At 35.9% G+C, this 27486-nt stretch overlaps 1 protein-coding gene across 1 annotated transcript in view; it reads right to left on the bottom strand.

Annotated features, from left to right (window-relative positions):
- ACC (acetyl-CoA carboxylase) overlaps positions 1-27486 on the bottom strand; it is a 1393224-nt gene that overhangs the window by 53493 nt on the left and 1312245 nt on the right. The window contains exon 52 of the mRNA XM_090408519.1: positions 7418-7551. Within this exon, the coding sequence (XP_090264645.1) occupies positions 7418-7551 (134 nt within the window). The remainder of the gene's footprint in view (positions 1-7417; positions 7552-27486) is intronic.

Genomic DNA, 27486 nt, shown 5'->3' with positions numbered 1-27486 from the left:
TAGACCCAAGTTGTCTGTTCTGTTGTTATTAACATCTCCTATATGTTCTTTTTTTTGGATTTCGAGGCTTCTCAACGTCTGTCTATATAGTTTAGACCACAAGCACATGGGATGTTTGCACACTCGAGTGTGTTTGAAAAAAGGATTAATGTCTTTTAGTGATCTTAAAATGTGACGGACAGTCTTTACCGGTTTGAACGCAACGCTGATGTTGAAAGGTTTAAAAAGTTTTGTGATCTTCTCAGATACTGTACCTGCATAAGGAATAACTAAGGATGAAACTGTATTGAGTGATGGTAGGTTGAAGCTGGACAGCCCCGTCAGTGAAACTTGTCGGTATTAGATGTTTATAAATCATGGTCAATTAAAGATCAATATATATTTCTATTTAATTATGTCAAATATAATCAAAACAATGAACAGACTCGATGATGATATGAAGCAAAAGGTACGTTATTTTGAGAAACTCAAATGTGAAAAAGCTAGACTTCTAAGCCATCTAACTTTCTTAAAAAGATACAAAAAACTTTAACATTATTCCCAAGTTTTTAACATTCAAAGAACAATTCCACTCAAGAAGAGCGAAAAGAATATATACTAAGGCATCCCTGGCCCTACTATGTGAAAGAATACAACATGTAAGAGTTGAACTTAACAGAACAGACTTTTCGTGCTTCCGACTTTTTGAAGTTATTTCTAATAACATAGAGAGCAACTTATGGACACTTCTAGATCACTTCTAGATAAGATGATTTACAGCAATTTCAACAAAGATTTTCTAATAAGTAAAAAAATTCAACACACTATATGAAAAGTATTACAACTTCGGACCGAGCCTCCCTGATGAAAATGTGATTTTTAATCTTTCGGATGATATATTAACATAACCAGAAACTGGAATACTTAAGAAAGGATTCAATTTTGCCATCACTCCAGATCATATTCCTAAGGTCGACATCATCAGTAACATAGAGAAAGCACTCTAATCCTTTCCAGAAATAACAGCAAATGATCCGAGATTAAAAAGTGCTATTATCCTTACACCTTCAAAGCCACCTAACCTAAACATAACACCCCCAAAGAAAAAAGAACTCTCTTAAACTTGAAAAAGGATAAACAAATAACTATCTTAAAAGCAGACAAAGGTAATTCCACAGTCATTTTAAACACTAAGGACTACATAGCCAAGATTGCAGAATTACTATCAGACCCATCAATGTATCACATATTAGAGTCGGACCCAGCATGGAAAAACCACAAGGACACTAACAACTTATTACGGAACATGACTAGTTGGTCCACAGACTTGCAACAGAATCTGAAGTCAATACACCCATTGATAGCACGATTGTATGGAGCCCCAAAAGTCCACACCACAAAAGTGAAGTTCCACTATGCCCGATTGTTGACAGAAGAAATGCTCCCACATATTTATTGTCCAAACACCACTCCAGCCTCCTAAAAGGACATATCAGAAAATCGGACACTTACATTAAGAATTCAAAGCACTTTATCGAAAAACATATCGATCTTAAAGATACATTCTCGCTAGCTTGGATGTGGTATCTTTATTCACCAACATCCCAGTAGAAGAAGTTATCAGTATCCTATACAATCTCTTCCCTGAAGATACGGCTCACCTTTTTCATTAATTATTTCAAATGGAATGAAACGATACATGAGCAACTAAATCGCTTAACTATGGGCAGTTCCCTTTTGCCGCACAGTGCAGATCTGTTCATGGAAAAGCTAGAAACAGACATCCTCTCAGAAGCTCAGCATAATACATATGCTCAAAAATAGAGCTACAAAATTCATCTAGAAGAAAAAGAACTCTGTGATGAAATTACTCATATATCAGAGACATTAATAAAAAATGGCTATGCAAAGAATCTAATCAATAAGATTCTTCATAGAAACCCCCACAACAACAACCTACCATCATTCAATACAGTTCATCCTTAGTTATTCCTTATGCAGGTACAGTGTCTGAGAAGATCGCAAAACTTTTTAAACCTTTCAACATCAGAGTTGCATTCAAACCAGTCAAGATTGTCCATCACATTTTAAGATTAGAAAACAGTAATGAAATTCTTATACAGACATTTTCAAAACTGGGTAAAATTAGTAATATATGAAAGGGTTTATCAGGTGAAGATCCAAATGGGTTTTCTGGTGGTCACCTTCACAATGGATATGAAGATGCCTGTACCAAATTTTCTCAACTAAGTTATAATCCGAGTTATGGTAAACTATCCCAGAGTACAACGGCAATGTCTATGTTGCAGTTCATATGATCACTCAGGTGGTAACTGTCCCAAATCTAAATGTTTCAACTGCATGGAGATCGGACATATTACTAATCAGTGCCTCAAACCCTGTCAGAAATGCAAAAGTTCTGAACACTATGTTAACACTTGTCCTTTTAGAACTTTCGCTGAAAGAGTGGGAGCACCGGTAGATCCAATTAGAACATGATATATATCAGAGAGGCATAATGGAGAGTTCCCAGATCTTCCAATTCAGCCTAGTGATGACAGCGCTTTTAAATAAACTACACTTGGTAAAATCACAAAAAGTGTGCTATCAAATCAGCTAGAAATTAGCACCAAAATTCCAGATCGGCATGAGCAACTTTCCCATTCAAATACTAATGGAACATCAGTTGAAATTATAAATAAGGAACCTAGTATAACAACTGAACAGGTACAAAACGAAATGCAAAAACATGCAACTGTTCTACAAGGAGAAACTGGAGAAAAAATAGAAAAGAAAGTAAGACTAAAAGAGCTTAATATGCAGACAAAATCATCAAAAAGGAAAGATAAATTAATAAAAAAAATTGAAGATAAACAAAAAAATAAAAAAACTACATCTAAAAGAAAAATAAGTAATAAAAAATGTAAAGATGGAGACGGCTGTGGATCATCAAATGAAAACTCTTCAGGCTCAGGAGAGTTTATGGATTACCAACTTATGCTAATAAAGAGAAAGCAAGAGATACAATTAAAGAAAATATAATAAAGTTTACTGATTCAAAGTTTTCTCAGTACAATTATCATCTACATGAAAAAAAAATAACTAGCTTCCAAATCAAGAATGATAGGCATGAAATTGAAATAATGGAAAGCAACTGTAAAAAAACTGGAAAACAGTCTACAAGAAGAAGGCTACAATTGCTCTTTCACAGATTGGAGACCTCATTGGGCTCATTCAAAATTTAGAAGTTAAAGACTTAACAGTGACACTTCATTAATCATAGCATCTCCTTTCTGCATTGCTTCATTAAATGTACAGGATTCCACAAGCAAATCAAACAAGAAACTCTATGGAAACTTATGCTATGCCATAATATCAGATTTTTGTTTCTCCAAGAAACATACTTCTGCAGATATAAAGAGTTTAACAGATAGATATCTACTTCTTTCTTATTGGAGCTTTGGAAGAATTAACAGGGCTGGAGTAAGAGTTCTTATTCTTGTCTCTCCCCCCCCCCCCCTTGGGTCATTCTGTAATATCCAAAGGGATGCAGAAGGGAGAATCTTGGCAATAGACTGGAAATACTGTGGATGTGTAATAAGGTTTAGAAATGTTTATGCTCTGTCCAGTGGAACAGATAGACGAAAATTCTTTGAGGAATTGGAGTTGTATTTGAGGAAAGCCTGTTCCTTTCCCCATTCCATCATATTCTACTTTACTGCTTGTTTTAATTTTAACCACATATCCCATTTCCAGGTAACATTATTCCAGTTTGAACAGAGGGTCTGGAATTTGGTTGAAAAGATCAATGGAAAATTTGGTGGAAGTTTCCATGGTGCAGAACAGATCTTTACTTTTTCCTTGCAATAGAACTTGAGCAAGAGGGTGAGGAGTAGTTTCTTTGTATGGAGGGTGGTTGAACCATGGAATGCATTGCTTGATAGAGTGGTGAGAGCAAGAACGCTCAATGAGTTTAAGGAGTGGTATGATAGACTGTGTTTCCTAGGAAGGACCTCCAGCGATGAGTCTTTTGACTCCATGGAGGCCTGAATAATAATACTAATATTTACACAGTGCCCACTACATAATTTGAGCTGGAGACTAGAATTTAATTGAAAATCCCATTAGACAAAACAGCAGGACACCTCAGGAGTGGAAAAGGGGATATGCACAGTTAAGAACATGTCTCGACAATGCTCAACTAGTAGACCTATAGAGGATTCAAAATTCTAATCTCCAGGCATATACGTACATGAATCAAGGTATTGGTACTCATATTGATCGAATTTATATCTCTTCTCTTATAACTAGGATAATTCATATAAGACATCTTGACATAAACATACCAGATTAATCCAGTTCTACATAAGTTCTACTGCAAGGAAAAAGTAAAGATTTGTTCTGGACCATGAAAACTTCCACCAAATTTTCCATAAATTTAGTTTAATCCTTTATCCAAGTGTGAGCAAACAAAGTTTGCACCGGAAAGTATCTTCAGGACTGGGATAAGGTAGTGCAACACCAGTCCTGAAGATACTTTCAGGTGCAAACTTTGTTTGCTCACACTTGGATAAAGGATTAAACTAAATTTATTATATTCTAACCAAGTGAAAAACAAACTTTCAACATCTTTCTCTAAATCCAGAGTAATTTATTAAAAAAGTGGCACACCATTTGGCAACTCCTATAGGTAGAGAAGACCTTGCTAATGCTTCTGGCTGGTATCTCCACTTGGGCCTGGCTCCCACTGAAGAGACCTCAATAAAGGTCGAAACTAGTCTGGGTAGTGGCCCTTCCCTTAATGCATAACATTAGACATATCTGCAAGGAGATGTGTTTCGCATTATGGGAGATACTGAGATAGGAGTGTTAGTAACTTGCTCCACCTTTGCAAGGAGTTGTCCTGGTGTTGCACTACCTTACCCCAGTCCTGAAGCTACTTTCAGGTGCAAACTTTGTTTGCTCACACTTGGATAAAGGATTAAACTAAATTTATTATATTCTAACCAAGTGAAAAATAAACTTTCAACACCAAATTTTCCGTTGATCTTTTCAACCAAATTCCAGATCCTCTGTTCAAACTGCAATAATGTTACCTGGAAATGGGATATGTGGTTAAAATTAAAACAAACAGTAAAGTAGAAATGATGGAATGGGGAAAGAAACAGGCTTTTTCAAAAGGAAAAAGTTGAAAGACCTGTATAAAGAGAGAAGCTGGTTCTTAACAAACCAACACAATGGTATAGAATGTAGCAACCTTATTAAAAACATTAACATAGAGATAAAAGCAGAAAGGAAGAAATTTTAAAACATGAATTCAAAAACCAGCAATATGATGCCCAAATGCTTTATAATATTGTAATTGGAAATTTTATTGTTCAGTCAGATGACTTTTGTATTTAGAAAGAATTATTCTAGGAGATATCATATTTTTGGTAGGTGGTATAGTCAACTAACATGCAATATTCACTAGTGAGAGATAAAATTCTGTCTATTTTTACTCAGGGTTTTTTTAAATGGTTTCATCCACTTAGTTGAATGTGGTCTTATGATCAATTACAGGGATGACTGGAGAGCAATCCAAGACAGAGAAGGACAATTCAAGACTTTCTCTGCCTGGGAAAATAACTTCATAACAGATAAGGCTAACCACCTGAGTATCAGTCATCTTTGAGCTTTAGTCTCAATTGGTCTTTTGTTTGCTTATCTGCATGAGATTGGTGAAGAGGGAAAACTAATAGCCTTTGGTTATATAATGATATAAAAGAGCTGATGCCTTTCCTCTCTCTCTCTTTCTTTCTCCTAATTGAATAAGCTAGATAGATGGGCAAATGAATGGGGTATCAGTTTAATGCAGCAAAATGTAAGGTCTTGAGGTTTGGGAAACATCGATGGGACACTGCATACTCTATGGGAGGAGTTATACTGGAGGAAGTACGGGAGACAAGAGATCTGAGGTTGATGATTGATAGAAACCTGAAATTTAGGGGACATATTGCAAAGGTGGTGAAAGTAACACAGAGGATTGCTGCAATAATGAGAAAGACACTGACCTGCAGAGATAAAACAGTTATCATTCCGTTGTATAAGACCCTGATCAGACCACACTTGGACTATTGTTCTCAGATTTGGTCCCCAGGATTTGAAGGGGATAAATTAACTGTGGAAAGGGTGGAAAGGCTGATAACAAAGATGGTTTCAGAGTTTGGTGGATAGAAGAAGGAGATGTGATATGATTGAGACTTTTAAATTGTTGAGAGGTGGTTACAGGTTTGACACTGGAGAGTTCTTTCGCTTGGTTGAACAGCAGGAAGGAGTGATGACAAGTGGCCATCCCTGGAAATTACAAAAGGAAACTGTGAGTAAGAGGGTGAGAAGTGGTTTCTTTGAATGGAGGGTGGTTGCCATGGAATGCATTGCCTGATGGAGTGGTGAGTGCAAGAACGGTCAATGAGTGGTACGATGGACTTTGTGTTTCTTAGGGGGGGGGGGACCTCTCCTCGATGAGTCTTGATAGACTTTGCATTTCTTAGGAAGGACCTTCTCCCATGATGAGTCTTTTGACTCCATGGAGGGCTGAATAATAATAATAATAATACTATCAGACTCTCTTGCAGCCCCATACTAACTAATCTAGGCCTATGATGAGTAGCTATTTACTTTTTTTTCACATCGATAAAGGTTGGTGCATTGCATTATGGGATACTAAGGCAACTGATGTGAAATCACCAAGTCATGAAGTGACTTAATGTGCAAACTTTGTGTGCTTATGCTTGGTTAAAGGATGAAACCAAGAATATAATTTCTTGGCATATTTAATTTGTAGTATAACCAAGTGGAAAAACTTTGAATATTTGGAGTAAAGGTTGTTCTAACAGCTGGATATGAATAGATTGCCTATATGGGTAGATGAATGTATTTATCAGTTCAGTGTTATTAAGTGCATGATTTTATAATTTGTGAAATATTGAGGATAAAAATGGATTAAACATGATTCCCACTGTGCAAAACTTTTTAAACAATATTTAGACTTCTGCATCCAGTTTTGGTTATCTGGTTTTTTGAAAATAAGTTCAGAAAATATCAAGAGAAGATTATATTAGGTGTCTAGAATTCTAGGTGAGGTTAGGCAAATGCTAAATAAAGTGCCTTGTAAAAAGTAGAACAAAGAAAACATTCATGCAGAGAATCGAGAACGAGAGGTTATTCATAAAATTTGCATAAGGAGAGTGTGCTTGAAGAATGAGGAGAGCAGTGAGTACTGCACTATCAGAGAAAGTCATTAAGTATTAATAAAGCAATCAATTTAAGATATGTTATGTACATTATGATCATGAAGAAGTCCTTGCTGCAACTTTGAGGGCTGAGGACTATAATAATAATAATAATAATAATAATAATAATAATAAAAGTAACATATAAGTAGATAACAAATTACCTGCGAATCTCAGATATCACAGAATCTCTTTTCAAACAATGAATATTTTCCAAAATAACAGATCGTTCTCGTGAAGCATCCAAATGCATTGTAAACCATTCGACTATAGATTTATTATCATCCCAGAGGTATTGCTAGAGATATTTTGAAATATAATTAAAGTAAATAAAATAAATAATATAAAATAATATATATAAACAAAATTTAATCGATTACACTACAGATATTCTACAATTTACCATGTAAATTGTAGAATATCTGTCCCAAATTTATATTTGAGATATGTTATTTCAAAGTAACAGCAGAGTTGGAGAAGGAGAATAGATACCATGATACTTCTGGACGTTCCCAAATCTTATGATATGATTCCACATGGAATGCTGTTATGCAAACTCATAAGGAGGGGTGTGCAAAACAGATTAATGACATGGATAGGAGCATGGCTGTAAGATTCACAGGCATCAGATATGTATACAACCTCTGTCCAAAAAGAAACCGAACTTTTCGAAAATAGAAGGAACTAGTGGCGCCACCTGTTGTATCATTTTGTTGGCGAAAGTGGCAAACTTGATTAGTGTTGTGTCAACTATTTATGACATTTGCTTCATTAGAAGCCGAGTTATAGTGTCAAGAGTGACGTGTGTTTTGACAAACAGTCGGAAAATAAGTTTCAAACAGAGAGCTGTGATTGACTTTTGTGTTAAACTAGGTAAAAGTTTTAATGATATCATTATCCTAGCAGATTCTAAATCACAGTTAGAAAAAACTATTAATATCTTAAATGACTCCTGTAAAACCTATGGTATGAAAATAAATCTTCATAAAACAAAAATAATGAAGATAGGTAGAGAAGAAGAAAATATTTCTATAAATCTCGAAAATCATCCGTTGGAACAAGTTAATAAATATTATTTAAATTAAGGGGATATTAAATCCCACATTATTTCAAAGCTGAATAAGAAACTCAAAGGTAGAAATCTGATCAAAGAGCTTCATGCCGAATATAGAAACTATATAAAGTTCAGCGAGTCCAAGCGTAAGCCAACACCTGGTAGTGCAATGCCAGGGCAACTCATTGCAAAGGTGGAGCAAGCTCCAATCACGATTCTTGGTATTTACCCATAATGTAAAACAACACCGAATTGAAGCTGAATTACGTCGCCAAATTGAAGCCTCATAGCTCTTTATTTTAAATAATTAATAAATATGTTTATCTTGGCAGTCTCATTTCCAGTAACCTCAACATGATGGAAACAGTAAAACACAGGCTAAACCTTGGCTGGACCAACATGAATAAACTAAATAAAAGATGGAAAAATAAAAAATCCCAACAAGTCTAAAACTAAAATTATATAAAACAATTATCATTTTCTGTCAATTAATCATCCCCTCGGCTACCTATGCTTCAGAAGCCTGGAGATTAACTCAACAACCAATCAAGAAACTTCAAGCATTTGAAATGAAACGCCTCAGAAAAATTAATGACACCCACTGGATGCAACACAAGACCAATGATCAAGTCAGAATAGATTTAAACTTTCCAGATGATATAATAGACACAATCATTAAGCATCAGCTGAGATGGTTTGGACACATCCGGAGAATGGCCCCTCATAGATTGCCACATTATCTCTGAATGGATGTATAGGAGGTAAAAGACCTACAGGCTCACCAAGAAGTACTTGGATAAAGTTAATGAAAGAACATTCCCATCTGCCCAGCTATAGAGTCATGACCGAGAAGGCCAAAGATTGCGATAAGTGGAGAACCTTTCTTCTTAGTGGACTCAACCTGTTACCAAGTGGATGAGATGATGATGAGTAGTCATCTTTTTTATATCAGATATATCAAACCCTACAAAATTTATTAGCATCAGCTTTGTTAACATCAAGTTTCCTCTTATACTTTCTGCCTACTGACCATCACCACTTCCTCTTGCTTCCCCATTGTGCTCAAACTCTGTATGATGTCACTTTCACGAAGATGAATACTGATATGAATTGCTCATTTTACCATTTTTCATCAACCAATATCATCCTTCCTTAATCTTTCTTGTGTGTCATAGGATTTGGTGCATAGACTGGATCTGATTATTTTATGCATTAATAATGATGAAGATGATTTGATGTGAAATATATTGAGGTTGATGCTAATCTTGGGCCTGCTGTATGAGGCATCTTTATTGATGGATGGAATCTTCCATTGATAGTACTCTCCCTTTTCATTCTAATTCTTTCTCTATGCCTTTTTCCTGTATTCTTTACTATACTTCTCCGAGTCTTTTTTTTACTATCCCGTCATCCAAACTAACATCACTGAGATTCACCACCTTGCCACTATGTTTGCCATGTGGTGTAATTCATGGACATCCCAAGAGGGGAGATCCTGGTAGTGTTTTACTACTTTGGCCCCTGCTTTGGCAAGACAGTCCTGGATTGCCCAGCTAGGATTAATTGGCTAGTGGGCTTGCCTGCAAGGCTTAAAGGTGTTGCAGTAAGTCTCCTTCCCCATGGTCCAGGGATGAAGACTTGCTGTGGTACTCATATAGCATCTGGGGTAGCCCTGGCATTCCACTCCTGAACACAGTCATTGCTTGCCAAGAATTAGACATTCATTTGTGGCTCCATGGTAGGTGGGGAATTCTGACACTGAATCAAACTCCCTTTGAGTGTGAATAATTTTTTGTCTTCTTGTATATCAGGCAATCAACAAGCCCAAAATCAGATTCATAAACCATAGAATCATCAATTGAAAATCTAACTAAGAGACAAAACACATCAAAAACAATGATAAATATACCATTTCTCTTAATCCTGCATTCAATAGGAGTATGATCACTTGGGAAAATGTCATTCTTCTTTATCCAGAAGGGTTTGGAAGAGTTAACAAAATCACCAAAATCAGTCAAGAAATTGCACTGAGGAGATATCCTTATTAAAGCAGCTGCAGTAACACAATCAGAAAATTACTTAATAGAACATTATTAGGGAAATGCCAATTATGGTAACTGCCCACAAAACTTTAAACTATTCTACAAGCATGTTATTATTATCATTACAGGCTACACCATGGAGTCCGTAGATTCATCGAGAGAGGCCCTAAATATCATGCCAAGCACTATCCAACATTTGCGCAGTATCTATCATAACCTTGCTTTGAACTCATTCACAGACAACAGACTGTGGCAACCTGTTCCACTCATTCACCACTCTCCAAGCAAAAAATCTAATTCTAACACTCTTGCTTAGTTTCCAAGAATGGTCCCTAGTTCTCCCACCAGCAGACCTGTTCTGAAAAATTTCCTCTGTATTAATCTTTAAAAACTCTTCAGTAATTTGTGTCTCAATCATATCACCTTTTCTCCAACGGTTAACCAATTTCTGTGACCCACAAATCTTCACTCTGTTCTCATAAGGTTTATTTCATAGACCTATTGCCATTTGGTTACTCGCCTTTGGATCCTCTCCACCTCTTCCTCATGTCCAAGAAACCCAGGTGACCAGATCTGACCCCAAAATGTATAACCTGCACTTTGCCACATTAAACTGACATCCATTCTCCTTTGCCCAGACTGCCAGTCAATCCGAATCATCATACAAAATTTTATCATTATCTATTGACTGGTGCAATCCAATTTTGCATCATTAGCAAACAACTGGATAATTCATCTCAGATCCTTTCCTATATCATTAATGTACAAATTAAACAGTAGTGGCCCAAAAACAGAGATCTGGCACACCACTAGTCACAGGCCTTCTTCTAGACTACTCTCTGATATCTCTCCATCAATCACCCTCTTATCCAACTCACCAACCCTATATCCATCACATGTGCCATAGTTTATTGATTAGAATTCCATGTGGTATCCTGTTAAAGGGTTTTTGCAAAGTCTTGCAGTATCACTTATTTTTAGAGTGACCTGTGGCATAGTATAATTATTAAAAACAACACGTAAGTCCACAGTAATAACTTTAATTAATAAATAAGGTAGATATTTCGTACTAAAAATAATAGTACATCTTCAGTGTTACAAACAGATAGGAATAGAATACAAGTAATGAATATTTGGTGGATCACCTATTAAAATACAATGTTGTCGCGAGCTAGGAAATGAAAGAAATTAATAAATAATTAATATTTAAGATAATTAGTTTTTTTAACCCAGATCTTCGAGAGAGAGAGAGAAAGAGGCAATCATTTCGAATTAAATTTGGTCGGTGTAAAAAAGCTTCACAACTTTCTTTAAAGAGGCGTTCATATTTGAACCTGCATCTATTAAGTAGAATAGCTTTATCCCACTGGATATTATGGGTAGTGGTAATACTGTGTTGTGCTAGACCAGACTTCTGAGGTTTGTTGTAATCAATATAATATTGATGTTCTTTAATTCTTTTTTCCACAGAATGGCCAGTTTGTCCAAAATAAGAAACATCATATTCACAAGAAATTTTGTAAACGCCAACCAAAGACGGAGATGACAGTTTATCTTTTATAGAAGGCAATAAGGAAGAAATTTTGTTGATAAGAATATAAGTAGGAATCAATTGGTACTTTTTTAAAATTCTACCTATAGGTTCTGAGATTCCTGGAATGTAGGGGATTGGAACTCTGCGAACTGTTGAAGAAACCTTAGGTATCGAAACATAAGATTCAGTTATCTGTTGGATTTGATTAGGGTTGTAATTATTATATACCATTAACTTTTTAATGATGGAAAGTTCTTGTTGTAAGATTTCTGGAGAAGAGCAAACTTTATGTGCCCTATATCTCTAATTAATAGGGCATATAAAATTGTTTTATATAATTTTAGTTTTAGACTTGTTGGGATTTTTTTATTTTTCCATATTTTATTTAGTTTATTCATGTTGGTCCAGCCAAGGTTTAGCCTGTGTTTTACTGTTTCCATCATGTTGAGGTTACTGGAAATGAGACTGCCAAGATAAACATATTTATTAATTATTTAAAATAAAGAGCTATGAGGCTTCAATTTGGCGACGTAATTCAGCTTCAATTCGGTGTTGTTTTACATTATGGGTAAATACCAAGAATCGTGATTGGAGCTTGCTCCACCTTTGCAATGAGTTGCCCTGGCATTGCACTACCAGGTGTTGGCTTACGCTTGGACTCGCCGAACTTTATATAGTTTCTATATTCGGCATGAAGCTCTTTGATCAGATTTCTACCTTTGAGTTTCTTATTCAGCTTTGAAATAATGTGGGATTTAATATCCCCTTAATTTAAATAATATTTATTAACTTGTTCCAATGGATGATTTTCGAGATTTATAGAAATATTTTCTTCTTCTCTACCTATCTTCATTATTTTTGTTTTATGAAGATTTATTTTCATACCATAGGTTTTACAGGAGTCATTTAAGATATTAATAGTTTTTTCTAACTGTGATTTAGAATCTGCTAGGATAATGATATCATTAAAACTTTTACCTAGTTTAACACAAAAGTCAATCACAGCTCTCTGTTTGAAACTTATTTTCCGACTGTTTGTCAAAACACACTAGGAGATCTGCTAGGATAATGATATCATCAGCGTATTTGATGTGATTAATGTTGGTGCCATTGATTTTTAAACACGATTCATCAGCTATGGTTTTTACAGACTTCTTCTAAGAAGATGATAAAGAGTTGAAGTGAAAGAGGGCAACCCTGCATTACACCTTTCTCAACTCTGAAATTCTTGGTTTTAATGTTGTTTGTTTTAACAAAAGTTTTATTTATGTCTGTTAACTGAATCAAAGGCTTGCTTGAAATCTATGAAACAACAGTATATGGGCAGGTTGTATTCCCAATATTTTTCTGCTATATTATTGATGGTGAAGATATGGTCTATAGTGGATCTATGTGGCCTGAATCCTGCTTGATTTTCTTCTATTATTTTTTCTGTAAGCACCTATGTTCTCTTTTGAATAATTCGGATGAATAGTTTATAGCTATGACTTAAGAGTGTTATGGGTCTCTAATTTTCACGTATTCTTTTATCTCCTTTTTTATGAATTGGTATAATAACTCCTGTTTTCCAGTCGTTGGAATTACTCCAGTATAAAGAATTTGGTTAAATTTCATTAAGAAGTTAATGGCTTCCTTGCCACCATATTTCCATAGTCCTATAGATATTTCATCTTTGCCCATAGCTTTCGAGAGTTTCATTTGGTTCATTGCATTTATAATTTCTGCTGCAGTTATGGGTGGTGCCTTTTCATATATCATCTCTTCTGTTATACTTTCCTCCTCATGTTCTTTCTGAAATAATGTTTGATAGTAGTCCTTCCAATTATTTTAATATTTTGTATTGATCCAGTTTCTAGATTGTTTTTATCTTTCATTGTTAGTGGTTTATCTTTATATATCTTAGTTAATTCTTTTATAATTTTATATACCGTTTTATTGTCATTTCTTTTATTAGATTCTTCACACAGTTTTGCTTTTTCCTCCAACCAATCATTTTTGGCAGATATGCACATTTCATCAATTTTGTTTTTAAGGTTCTTAACAATGTTTATTTTCTTCTGTATTTTTTTATATTTAATATATGCTTTGCTGCTCTGTTTTCTTATAAAGTATTTAAAATTTCAGGGGTTATCCATTCATGATTTGGTCTTGATGTTGTTCCAAGTATGTTTCGTGCAGTATTTATAACAATTTTTTTTACCTTGATTCCACGTATTTTCTATATTATCATAGGTTAATCATCTAATCTCATTTCCTATTAGTGTTTGATAGTTGTCTTGCATAAATTTCTCTTTCAGTTTTGACATGTCCATTTTATTGATAAAAGCTCGTGACTTGCGGTACTTAAATTTTAGTTTTATTTTTGCCACAAGCAGTTCATGGTCAGTGTCGAAATCTGGAGTTTTTAAAGTTCTAACATTTTGAACTGATGATTTCCAGTTATGTTTGAATAAAATGTAATCAATACAATTCTTTATTGTACCATCTGGTGAGGTCCATGTATATTTATGGGAAGGTCTATGGAAAAAAGAGTATTGCAGATAAATAGATTATTTGCTTTACAAAGTTCTAGTATTTTTTCTCCTCTTTCATTTCTATTGTCAACTCCAAACCTGCCCATCACATCCTCCATGCCTGGGATGAACTGCCCAATCTTGGCATTAAAGTCACCCATCACAATTAATATATCTTTCTTATTAGTCTTATCTATTAAATCTTGTAACTTATCATAAAAAGTGTCAATTTCTTCATCTTCATGTGACTGGTCGGGGACATAAATTTGAATAATTGTAAAGAGCACATTTTTCTCTTTACTTTTTAGTCTAATAGCGATCATTCTTGGGCCATAGGGTTCTATGGCCATGCCTGCATTTTGTAGACTGTTATTCACTAAGATAGCAACTCCTTCTCTATGTATATTGTCCTTTGCCTGAACAGAATAGTTTTCCTGAGTTCAGATTTATAACTCCTTCTCCTGTCCAGTGGGTTTCAGCCAAGCCTACAATGTCCCATTTAATCCTAGCGAGTTCTTTTTCCATCAGATTTGTTTTCCCAGGTTTTAGCAGTGTCCTTATATTTAACGTTAGCAGATGAGAAGCTCTATTGGCTGACCACATAACATACTTCTCGAATGTTCCCTGTGATCTAGGAGCAGTCGCGTCAGCTTCTTCGCATGCAGTAACGTTCTCTTGACACAATGGAGATTTCTGATTCATAGGGTTTAATGGCAAAATAATGAGCCGGCTTGCCATTCCTCTGCTGCATTCTTTGGTCCATGGCTCCTTATTCTTTATTCAGAGCAACCCGTTCGGGTTTCCCTCATCCGCCACCTGAGAGACACGCCTGGTAGGAGTCTGGTCTCCCCCAGAAGGTGACTGCTCATCAGTCACCTTCTTATCTATGCCACCAATTTGTGTAGGGCTTGATACTTGATATATCACACTGCATAATCGAGAATTAACAGGTTTTTTGCACCTTTTTAATATAAACCAAACCAAGTTCCAAAGGATTGGAAAGAGGAAAAAAATTGTTTCATTTCATAAGGAGTGGTAATAAGACCAAGACTTTGAATTATAGGCCAATCTGTTGGTCTAGAATTGAAGTTCAAGTGTTTGCGAGGACCAATGTTCAGAATTGGATTGACAATAGCAGAATTCTCTCTGATGGACTGCAATTGTTAAAGGAAGATCATGTTTTAGCAATCCACTTTCTTACTCTTTATAACAAGAGGAACAGATGCATTGTAGACACAGTGTATATACGTTGAAAGTTTATTTTTCACTTGGTTAGACTATAATAAATTTAGTTTAATCCTTTATCCAAGTGTGAGCAAACAAAGTTTGCGGCTGAAAGTATCTTCAGGACTGGGGTAAGGTAGTACAACATCGGGCAACTCGTTGCAAAGGTGGAGCAAGCTAACATCACTCCCACTGAAGAGACCTCAATAAAAGTCGAAACTAGTCTGGGAAGTGGCCCTTCCCTTAATGCATAACATTATACATATCCACAAGGAGATGTGTTTTGCATTATGGGGGATACTGAGATAGGAGTGATGTTAGCTTGCTCCACCTTTGCAATGAGTTGCCCAATGTTGTACTACCTTACCCCAGTCCTGAAGATACTTTCAGGCGCAAACTTTGTTTGCACACACTTGGATAAAGGATTAAACTAAATTTATTACAGTGTATATACATTGGTATATTTTGATTTTGCACAGGTCTTTGATAGACCGACATGAAGCAGATGATTAAACTAAAATAGATAAGGCTGGTAGTAGATTAGTGCATTAAACTGGTTGTCAGATAGGTATGAGAGGAGATGTCTTAGAAGAGGAAAGTAACTAGTGGTGTTCCTTAAGGGTGTGTTGAGGCCTAAGTTGTTTAGCTTCTATTGATGATATTGGAAAAGGTTTGATATGCAGCAGCTTGCAGATGATGCAAGGCTTCAGCATCTGCTTTACTATGAGGAGTAAAGCAGATACTGAAGCCTTGCATGAGAACTTGCATATGCTGGATGAATGGTCAAGAGTGTGGGGTTGTCAGTTAAACATTGCAATGTGCATGATTTTGATATTTGGGAAGCAAAGATGGATGCAGAGTATATAATTGGCAGGGATATCTTAGAAGAGATGGAATCTTGTTGTGATGGTAGATAGAGACCAAAAATTTCAGGAACATTTTGTTAAAATTGCAAAAGCAGCACAATATATTAGATAGCAACGATGGAGAGAACACTGAAATGTAGAACTAGGATGTTATGATACTATTATATAATAGCTCGATTAGACAGCACATGGATTCCTGTGCACAGATTAGGTCACTGGTTTTTCAAAAGGATGAAGATGTTGATTTGAATTTATATGATTTTGTACAGTGCAGTGTGAGAGAGATGCATTCATCGTAGAAATTAAAGGATTTATAGAAGGAGAGTTAAAACTGGTGATTGAATGAGTGTATATTAAGTGTTTCGACAGCAAGTGCTGGTTAGGTGGTGAGAACAAAGTGAATGTTAGTCGAGCAGACAATATCAATAGTAACAGTGAAAATGGTAATGTTGGAATTAATATTTAATGTATAGCAATGGAAATGCAGGAGAATGAAATAAACCTAAATTTCAATTTCAATTTAGAAAGGTGGACCTAAATTTTCAATTTCACACTTTGTCCTTGACAGGACAAAGTGTGAAATTGAAAAGTTGCAAAAGAAGCAAGATATTAGCAGGGCTGAGAAGAGACAGGAGCACGTGGTCCAAGGTAAAATCAAGATCATGTGAACAAACAAGAAAAACAAGGTAAGGAGTAAATTATGTATGGAGAATCTATGATCAGAGGAGTGTTTAACAAAAGTATAACAAATCATGTTTCCTTGGCACAAAAAATTAATGATATCACGGATGCATAAAAGTGGGATTTGATTGAAGCATCGAATACTCGATTTGAAATTTGGCCAAAAAATACTGAATTAAATTTTATAAAAAATGTTTTCAAAATAGATAACTAAATAAATAAACACACATTAAAATTGATAAACATTTTTAATGAGTGCATTTTTTTTGTTCAAAATATTTGTTTATAAAATATAATTTGCAATGTTTAAAATTTAATTAGGTACAGTATGCTTTGACCAAATATTCAGCACTTTGGCCAAATTGCCACCTAATCATGTGGCAATTTGGCTGAAGTTTATATCTTCAGTATCGGAGTTGCCTTAGTTTGCAATACTTAAAAGGACACATGCTGTGAAACATCCACCTTCTTTTGTTCTTTTGATTAAGATTTAACTGGACTGATAGCTGTTTTGAACTGCAGGCATGTATCTTTAATATCATTGGAGGTCAGGTAGAACCCTGAAAATGGCAAGAACTCTCATTCAATACCAAAGCAATTCCATTTAATTAAGTGAACAGTAGTTGGTCCTTAAGAGTTATTAAGAAGAGACTAAATGTTCAGTTTGGCATTGCAAAATAAACAGATCAATCCATATTGAATGCATTACTTAAAAAAACTAGGAAAGCTTTTAAGTAATGCAAGCTAAGGCAACTTTGATGCTGAGGATTGTATTTTCATAAGCTCTCTCTCTTCTTTATTTGAAACTTATCCAAGTTTCTATACATATGTGTATTCAGCTATGAAATAAGCATGTATCTTTAATATCTCCTATTTCTGTTCATTTTACATTGCCAAAATGAAGATTTTTAGCATCTTCTTTGATAAAAATGGAAAATGAAATTTTGCTTTCCCTAAATATAATAACTGGAAAATTTTAAAAGTATAGAGCCAAGATGCTTCAATTTGAAATAAGTGAGATATTATAATGGAGGATATTATGGATCCATCCAGATTTTATTTCCTCATATAGAAAGAGACTTAAAACTTTTGAAAATTTACCAGAGAGTTTGTGAGAACATAACCTTCTCACATAAGCTTTCGATATATTTTTGAAAATAAGAAATTTTTTTCTACATTTCTTAGTTTACATGTGCTCAAATTTTACTATAAAATATAGATGAATCTGTAATATTGTCTATTATAATATCTATGTAAGCTTCTCAGCTCTGTAGTTTAATATTTTGAAAAATATTAAACTACAGAGCTTTTATCATGCAACCACCCATAGACTGGAACCATTCATGAAGAGTGAAATGCCAGATGAACAAGCAGGATTTTGAAAAGGCAGAGGAACAAGAGATCAAATCGCCAATGTGAGATGGATAATAGAAAGGGCAAAGGAATATCAAAAGAATAGTGTGACAGGAAGGGTGGTCAGTGTGTTGCCTAGGTATGATTGTGGTGAAATGAGGCGGAGAGCAAGGATTATGAATGATATTCTGGCTGAAATGTGTGAGGAGATGGGAGTACAGTTTGTTAATGTGTGGAATGAGTTTGAGGGACGAAGTGAGCTGTATGGGAGCGATGGACTGCATTTGAGTGGTTATGGTGTGAGTCGCTTGGAGAGACTGCTGCTGGAAGGTAGAGAAGTGAATAGAGAGAATGAATCAGATCAAGAGGGGAGTGATGTGGAAGAGCAGGAGAGTAAGACAGGAGAGATTGAAGGAGTGGAAATGAATGTGGAAGTGAGTGGTATGAGTATAGATAATGAGAGAATGGGTGTGCAAGAGGAGCAGGGAAACGGGGAGGCTCAGGGTGGACAGGGATACACAGCGTGAGAAAGGTGGATGCTCCAAGAGGAGGTGAGAGAATGTGTAGGCAGGAAAGTAATGGGATGATCAGGGATCAAAAGGAAACAGATGGAATTGCAAAGGGTTCTAAAATGAAGAAGCAGAAAGGGAAATGGCCCCAGTCCAGCATGGAGAGATCACATCGAGTGAGTGGTATCAGTGGAACTAGCTGTAGATCCAGAAATGAGTTGTTGTGTTTGTATACCAATGCTAGAAGTATAAGAAACAAGGCGGATGAAATGGTTGCACTAATTGCGTCTGTGCACCCAGAGATTGTCGGAATAAGTGAGACATGGTTAGATGAGGATGACATCCTGACAGGAATAGAGATGGAAAGGTATGATGTGTTTCGTGAGGATAGAAGGGGTAAAAAGGGAGGGGGAGTGCTATTGATGATAGAGAAAGAGTTATGTCCATACAAGGTAGAGATGCAAGGGGGAAATGGGGCCAGTGGTTTTGAGGCAGTATGGTGTGAGATAGAGGTGAATAGAATCAAATACTTGGTGGGATGTTGTTATAGACCTGGTAATGTGGATGGTGGTGATAGTGAAATGTATAGTCAAATAAGCCAAGCAAATAAGAAAAGGGTGATCATTATGGGTGATTTTAATTATGGCAATATAGACTGGAATGAAGAGATAGCAACTGGAAGTAAAGAAAATGAGTTTCTTGAGTTTTTGAGGGATAACTACCTCAGACAGTATGTAACAGAGGGCACAAGAGGATTAAGGGTCTTGGATTTGGTCATCTCATCGGAGGATGTAATTATCAATGAGGTATCAAATCATCCACCAATTGGTGAAAGTGACCATGAGGTGATTACTTGGGTGGTTGCCAGCAGTGCAAGGACCCCTGTGAAAAAAGGGTATATGTGGAACTACAAGGGGGGTGATTATGAAGAGCTCAGGAGACAGCTTGCAGGTGTAGCATGGAATGAGGAGTTAGCTGGAAAAGAGATCAATGCAGCTTGGGGGATTTTCAAAAAATATTTAGTGGATGCAATGTCTAAATGTATACCACGGGTGAGAAGGTTAAATAAGTTAGGTGTGAGATGGATGAATAAAGAGATTAAGCATGCAATACAGAGAAAAAGGGCATTGTGGAGGCAGCATAAGAGAAGTGGAAGTAACCAATTTCATGAGTTCTACAAAGACCAGGCAAGGAGAGTGACTTGGTTGGTGAGAGTAGCTAAAGAGAGGTATGAACAGCAGTTAGCTAATGAAGCTAAAAAGAATCCTAGGGAGTTCTTTCGATATGTAGCCAGCAAAAGAAAGAATGATTATGGAAGGATGACATTGATTGGAGGAAATGGTATAAAGACAGCTATTGCAGAATGTGTGGTGGAGATACTTAATGAGCAGTTCATAAAGATCTTTCAATCTTGTGAATGTGACTTCATGGAGAGATTAAGAGCAGTTGATGATGGGGAGGAGAGACTGACTGTAAGTGAGCAAGAGGTGTTTGGGGAGTTGAGTAAACTAGATGTAAATAAGGCTGTGGGACTTGATAATATATCACTGCGTATTCTGAAGGAATGTGCCAGAGAGTTGACACCTGCCTTGACATATTTTTTTAATACGAGTCTTGCACTTGGTCAAGTCCCTAAAGAGTGGAGGGAGGGCAAGATTGTGCCACTTCATAAAGGAGGTGATCGAACTCAAGCATCAAACTATAGGCCTATCTGTGTGTCGGGTGTTGTGGTTAAGTTGTTGGAGAAGCTTGTGAGAGCTAGAATCCAGAGTTGGGTTGACAACAATGGTATAATCTTTGATGGACAGCATGGATTTGCTAAAGGGAGGTCTTGTTTTAGTAATCTACTTACTTATTACAATAAAGTGACTGCTTCCTTGGACAGAGGAGAAGGATACACAGTAATATACTTGGATTTCGCAAAAGCTTTTGATAGAGTGCCTCATGATAAGTTGACAGTCAAACTAGAGCAGATGGGGTTGGATATTAGATTAGTGCATTGGATTGGAGACTGGCTATCTGATAGGTATCAACAAGTTGTGTATGGTGGTGCAATATCCAGGAAAAGGAAAGTCACTAGTGGAGTGCCTCAGGGATCTGTTTTAGGGCCATTACTATTTAACTTGTATATTAATGATATTGGCGAAGATTTGGATGGAGATATTCAGTTGTTTGCAGATGATGCAAAGTTGGGAAGAACCATAAAGAGTAGTGAAGATGTTGTGGCCTTGCAAGAAGACTTGAATAAATTGAGTGATTGGGCAAGCAAATGGGGGTGTGAGTTCAATGTTGCAAAATGTAAGGTTTTAAAATTTGGAAAACAAAGATGGGATGCAGAATTTATGCTTGGTAAGAATATATTGTTGGAAGTAGAGGAAATAAGAGATCTGGGAGTGATAGTGGATAAGGATCTAAAATTTAGGGGTCACATCGCCAAAATTGTGAAGACAACACAAAGACTTCTGGGAATGATGAGGAGGACACTGACGTGTAGAAGTAGGGAGATTCTTGTTCCACTGTATAAGGCTTTGATTAGGCCACACATGGACTATTGTGCCCAGATTTGGTCACCTGGTTTTCAGAAGGATGATGAGATGTTGGAAAGGGTCCAAAGGCGACTGACTAAGGTAGTTTCTGACCTCTGGAATGTCGAGTATGAGGTAAGATTGAAAAGATGTAATTTGCAGAGACTAGTGGAGAGAAGGAAGAGGGGAGATATGATAGAGACCTACAAGTTGGTAAGGGGTTGCTATAGGATCAATGGTGGAGAAGTTCTACAGCGAATAGTGGGAGATCAGGGGAGAACCAGAGGTCATCCCTGGAAACTGTATAAAGAGGGTGTGAGTAGGGGAGTGAGAGGCAGGTTTTTTTCGTGCAGAGTTGTGAATGATTGGAATGCCTTGCCTGAGAGTGTGGTGTCTGCAAGGAGTTTGAATGTGTTTAAGACCCGGTATGATGAGATGTGTGTGAGATAAAAGGACCTCCTAGATGAGTCTTTGACTCCATGAGGTCTTGTTTAATAATAATAATAATGTCTACCTTTGTTTCCTTGACTCTAGCAAGGCTTCTGACTCAGTAGATCATGTGAAACTGTGGAATGTGTTAAGAACAATGGAAGTACCAGAGCATTTCATTATCCTTCTGAGGAATCTTTATTATGAAGCTACTGTCCGAACAGATCTTGGAGAAACTGGGTATTTCACAATAGGTAAAGGGGTGCGACAAGGATGTATTTTATCTCCATACCTGTCTAACTTGTACAGCGAATACATTTTAAGAATGGCAGGGCTGGAGGAGTCTTCAGTTGGAATTAAAATTGGTGGAAAAAATATTAATAAGTTGAGATATGCAGATGATATCACCTTGCTAGCAGAATGCAAAGAAGATTTGAAGGAACTTATTATTAAAGTTAAAGAAGAAAGTGCTAAATATGGTCTTAAACTTAACCTCAAAAAGACAAAAGTTATGGCCACATGTGAACTTAATGATTTTGAAGTAGATGGGGAGAAAATGGAAGCAGTTAACAATTTTGTGTTCCTAGGATCCCGAATTGATAAAGATGGTTATTGTACCGAAGAAGTTAGAAGAAGATTATTACTCAGAAAAAAAGCAATGACAAATTTAAGCAAGATCTTTAAAGATAAAGATATTAGCCTCGCAACAAAAATCAGAATCGTGAAAGCAATGGTATTCCCTGTGGTGCTGTATGGATGTGAAAGTTGGATCCTGAAAAAAAGAAGGAAGATGATGCATTTGAATTATGGATTTGGAGACGCTTACTAAGAATACCATGGACTGCAAAGCAAACCAATAAATCAGTGATTGATAGAATAAAGCCAGATTGCTCCCTCGAAGCTATGATCAGCAAGCAAAAATTGTCATGCTTGCTAAAGTTGATGGAAGCAGGAGAAGAGAAGACCAAGAATTAGATGGGTGGATGGAGTTAAAGAAGCAAGTGGAGTGTGCTTGGAAATTCTGAAAGACACAGTCAGGGACAGATCTGAATGGAGAATGTATGTTCATAGGATCACCAGGAGTCAAAAACGACTCGATGGAACATAACACACACAGGCTGTGGGTAGAGTTTGTGCTGTTTAATTACTGCAGCTAAGGCAACTCCAATTCCTGTCTTGTTCTCATAAGCTAGCTAGTAAATTTTTGAAACTTCACTTTGTTTTTAAATTTCACTATAAAATACAGATGGATCCATAATATTCTTCATTTTGATATATAAAACTATAATTTAATTTCATAGAGAACCTTATATTTAAAAACACTACAGCATAAAAATCAGAACAAAATATTGCCTTTGTTTCTTGAAATAACAAAAATATATATTAACAGAACTTATTTTAAATTGTGACATATAGAGAATAATAATGGATTTAATAATAAAAATGAATTCATGATAAATGATTATGTAAGAAAATGAATTTTTCAGCATTTCTGGAGTACATACATCTGCTTTCTTCATAAATATTTCTGACATCTGAAAAAAAAAAACTTTAAAGGAATAAGATGGTAGCTAGTACAAAAAATAGCCATGCTATCCGGATGGAATGACTAATATTAGAGATGTAAAGAAAAACACAAGCCATATATTATCAGGAACAAGAGGGCAGAGTTTTTGGCATTGGTTGTGCAGCAGTGCCAAGAGTTATAGGCAGTGGTGAGCTGTAAGGGGCTCGCGCGAGCCCTTTGTTAATTTTTTATCAAATTTGCGAGCCTCTTGTTCTTCTTGTTTACTTTTTCATTTTTTCAAAAAAAAATTTTTTTTGAAAAAATGAAAGAGCCTTCTCTTTCAAAGTTGTGTACCTGTCTTCATTCAGCATGTCATCTAGCATTGTTTTCCTTACTCTCTCTAGGTCTTTTTCCGTCTATTTTTCCTTCGATGCCATCTCCGATGATTCCATTTCCTCTCAGAATATGTCTGATCCAGTTTCTCTTTCTTCTTTTACTCTTTTTGGACCTCTTCATTAGTTATTTTATCTGTCCATTTGATTTTTTCCATCCTTCTCCAAATCCACATCTCAAAATCTTAATTTCTTCTTTCTTCAATGTCCAAGTTTCAGCTGCATAGAGGGCAACACTCCACACATAACATTTTATTAGTCTTTTCTTTAGGTTTCTGTCCATTTTACTTCAGAATAAATTCCATTTTCTATTAAAGGCATCTCTTCCTATCGCTATTCTTTTATGTCACTTTTACATCTTCCATCACTGCTAATCACACTTCCTAGATATTTAAATGTCTTTACTTGATTAAATTTTTCCCCATTTATTCTGATATCCATATTTGCCTCTTTCCTTGCTATATTCATTGCCTTTGTTTTTCTTATGTTAATTTTCATAATCGATACAGGATTCCAGTAATCTTTTCAACAGATGTTGTAGTCCTGTTTCAGTATTTGATAATAATGCCTTGTCATATGCATATTGTATTGCAAATATCTGTCTACCTCCAATCTTTATTCCTTCTTCTGCATTCTCCAGTGCTTCGGAATACATGTTAAACAAAATTAGTGACAGAGAACAGCCTTGTCTTACTCCTCGTCCAATGATACCTGGTTCTGTTGTACTATATATGTCTCTCATCATGGCAGTTTGTTCCATGTATAGTGAAATAAATAGCCTTCTGTCTTTCCAATCTATACCAATCTTTTCCATTACTTCCACCATCTTATCCCATTTTACAAAGTCAAAAGTTTTTTCATAATCTATATAACATATATTAACTTCTTTAATCACTTCCAGACTTCTTTCATTTATTATTCTTAAGAGTCCAATCGCATCTCTTGTTCCCCTACCCATCCTGAAACCAAACTGATCTTCTCCAAGAAATTCTTCCACCTTTGATGCAATTCTCCATGTTAGGATTCTCACAAGTATTTTTGATGTATGGGAAATGAAGCTTATTGTTCTAAAATCCTTGCAGTTCACTGCATTACTTTTCTTTGGTATAGATATAAATATTAAGGTCATAAAATCTTTTGGTAATTCTCCTTTGTTATAAATTAAATTTATTATTTTGGTTAGTTCTTCAGTTCCTTTCTTCTGAGGTTGTTTCAGGAATTCTGCAGGTATTTCATCTATTCCTTCTGCCTTTCCACATTTTAGTTCTTTAATGGCCATTTCTACTTCTTTCTTCAAAATCTCTGGGCCTAGATCATCTTCATTTACCTTCTTTATATCTTCTAATGGTAACTCATTTGGTCTATTTTCCTTGTCATATAGATCTTCAATGTATTCTTTCCATCTCATTAAGATTTATCTTCTTCAGTTATGATTTTCCCATTCTTATTTTCTATACCTCTAGCTCAAATTCCATTTCTCTTGTGATTCATGCTTCTTGCTTTTTCGTACAAAAGATCATACTTTTCCACTCTCTCATAATTGTCCATTTCTTCACATTGTTTTTTTAAGCCAATCTTCTCTACTTCTTTCTGCTTCCCTTCTCAATTTGTCATTAAGGGTTCTATATTGTATTTTCCCTTCTGGGGTGTCTTTATTTTTCCATTTTCTTCTTTCTTCCATTAGAGAAATCATCTCATTAGTTATCCACGTTTTTTTTTTATTCTTTTAGCTCTTACATATCCAATTTCTTCTTCTGCAATCTTCTTTATTTTCTCTTTAACTTGTTCCCATTTCTTTTCTGGATCTTTAGTCTTGACAAAACTTGTTTCCTCTAATTCTTTCTCCAATCTATTTCCAAATTCCTTGATATTTTTTAATTTCCCTAAGTTCCATTTTTTCCTTTTCATAGCTTCTTTTATCTTCTTTAGTTTCACATTTATTTCTATGAATAGTAGGTTGTGGTCAGAGTAAATATCAGCTCAGGATACGTGCATGCATTTTTTACACTATTCTTGTATCTTTGCTTTACTATAATGTAATCATTTTGATACCTTTCTGTATCTCAGGGTTTTTTCCATGTGTATAGTCCTCTTAGATTTTTTTAAACCAAGTATTTGTAATTATTAGCTTATTTTCTTTACAGAATTCCACTAACCTTTCCCCTCTCTCATTTCTATTACCTAGTCCGTATCTTCCTACTACACTCCCATCCTCTTCTTCTCCCACAATTCCATTCCATTTTGCCTTCCTTACCAGTATGGTAAGGAAGGCAAAATCAGATTACGAGAGGAAACTAGCCGAGTAGGCCAAGAAAATCCCAGAGTTCTTTTGTTACATGGTAAGTAAAAGGAAGAATGACTATGGAAGAATAATCTTAATGAGTCTTAATTCTGTCTTAATTCCGTAAACTAATTACCAGTTAATCTTAATGAGTGCTGATGGTGACAAGATAACAGCAGATGAAATAGTTGAGTTACTCAGTGACCACTTTGCAATAGTATATCATACAAGTGAGGTTAATCCTATGACATATATGACAGAGACTTATGTGGGAAGAGAGGTGGATAAACTGGAGTAGGCCAAAGGAATCCCAAAGAGTTCTCTCGTTACATGGCAAGTAAAAGGAAGAATGACTATGGAAGAATAACCTTAATGAGGGCTGATGGTGAAGAGATGACAGCAGATAAAATAGCTGAGTTACTCAGTGACCACTTTGCAATACTATATCATACAAGTGAGGTTAAGCCTGTGACATATATAACAGAGGTGGATAAATTGGAGGTTAGGATATTTCGGAATTTCAATGTAAATAGAGCTATGGGTTTATTGGGATATTAGATTATGTTTTGCAGGAATATGCAAGGTAACTGGCAATGTCTCTGACTAGGTTCTTTATTTAAGTCTCAGCTCTGGTAAAATATGGCAAAATAATTCCTTTGCATAACACAGGCTCTAAGATTGCAGTATCAAATTATAGACGTGGAGTGTTTTTTTGTAAAAAATACTGGAAAAATTGGTCAAAAAGAGAATTAAAGAATGGGTGGATGAGAATGTGATACTATGAAGGGCAACATGGCTTTGTGAAGGGACAGTCATGCCTTATTATTATTATTATTATTATTCAGGCCTCCAAGGAGTCAAAAGACTCATCGAGGGAGGTCCTTCCTAAGACATAAAGTCGGTCAAGACTCATCGAGGGGAGGTCCCCCCCCTGAGAAACACAAAGTCTATCATACCACTCCTTAAAGTCGCTGACCGTTCCCGCTCCCACCACTCCATCAGGCAATGCATTCCACGGCTCAACCACCCTCCACACAAAGAAACCACTCCTCACCCTCTTGCTCACAGTTTCCTTTCGTAACTTCCAGGGATGGCCTCTTGTCATCACTCCTTCCCGCTGATCAACCAAGCGAAAGAACTCCCCAGTGTCAACCCTGTAACCACCTCTCAACAGTTTAAAAGTCTCAATCATATCACCTCTCCTTCTTCTATCCGCCAAACTCTGCAGTCCACATTCTCTCAGCCGATCCTCATAACTATCATTGTACAGTCCTGAAACCATCTTTGTCATCCGTCTTTGTATCCTTTCCACAGTTAATTTAT

Source organism: Typopeltis vanoorti, chromosome 18 (assembly GCF_054136105.1).
Source record: "Typopeltis vanoorti isolate ZY-2024b chromosome 18, IOZ_Tvanoo_1.0, whole genome shotgun sequence".
Classification (NCBI taxonomy): domain Eukaryota; kingdom Metazoa; phylum Arthropoda; class Arachnida; order Uropygi; family Thelyphonidae; genus Typopeltis; species Typopeltis vanoorti.
This window is presented reverse-complemented; position numbering and strand designations above follow the sequence as displayed.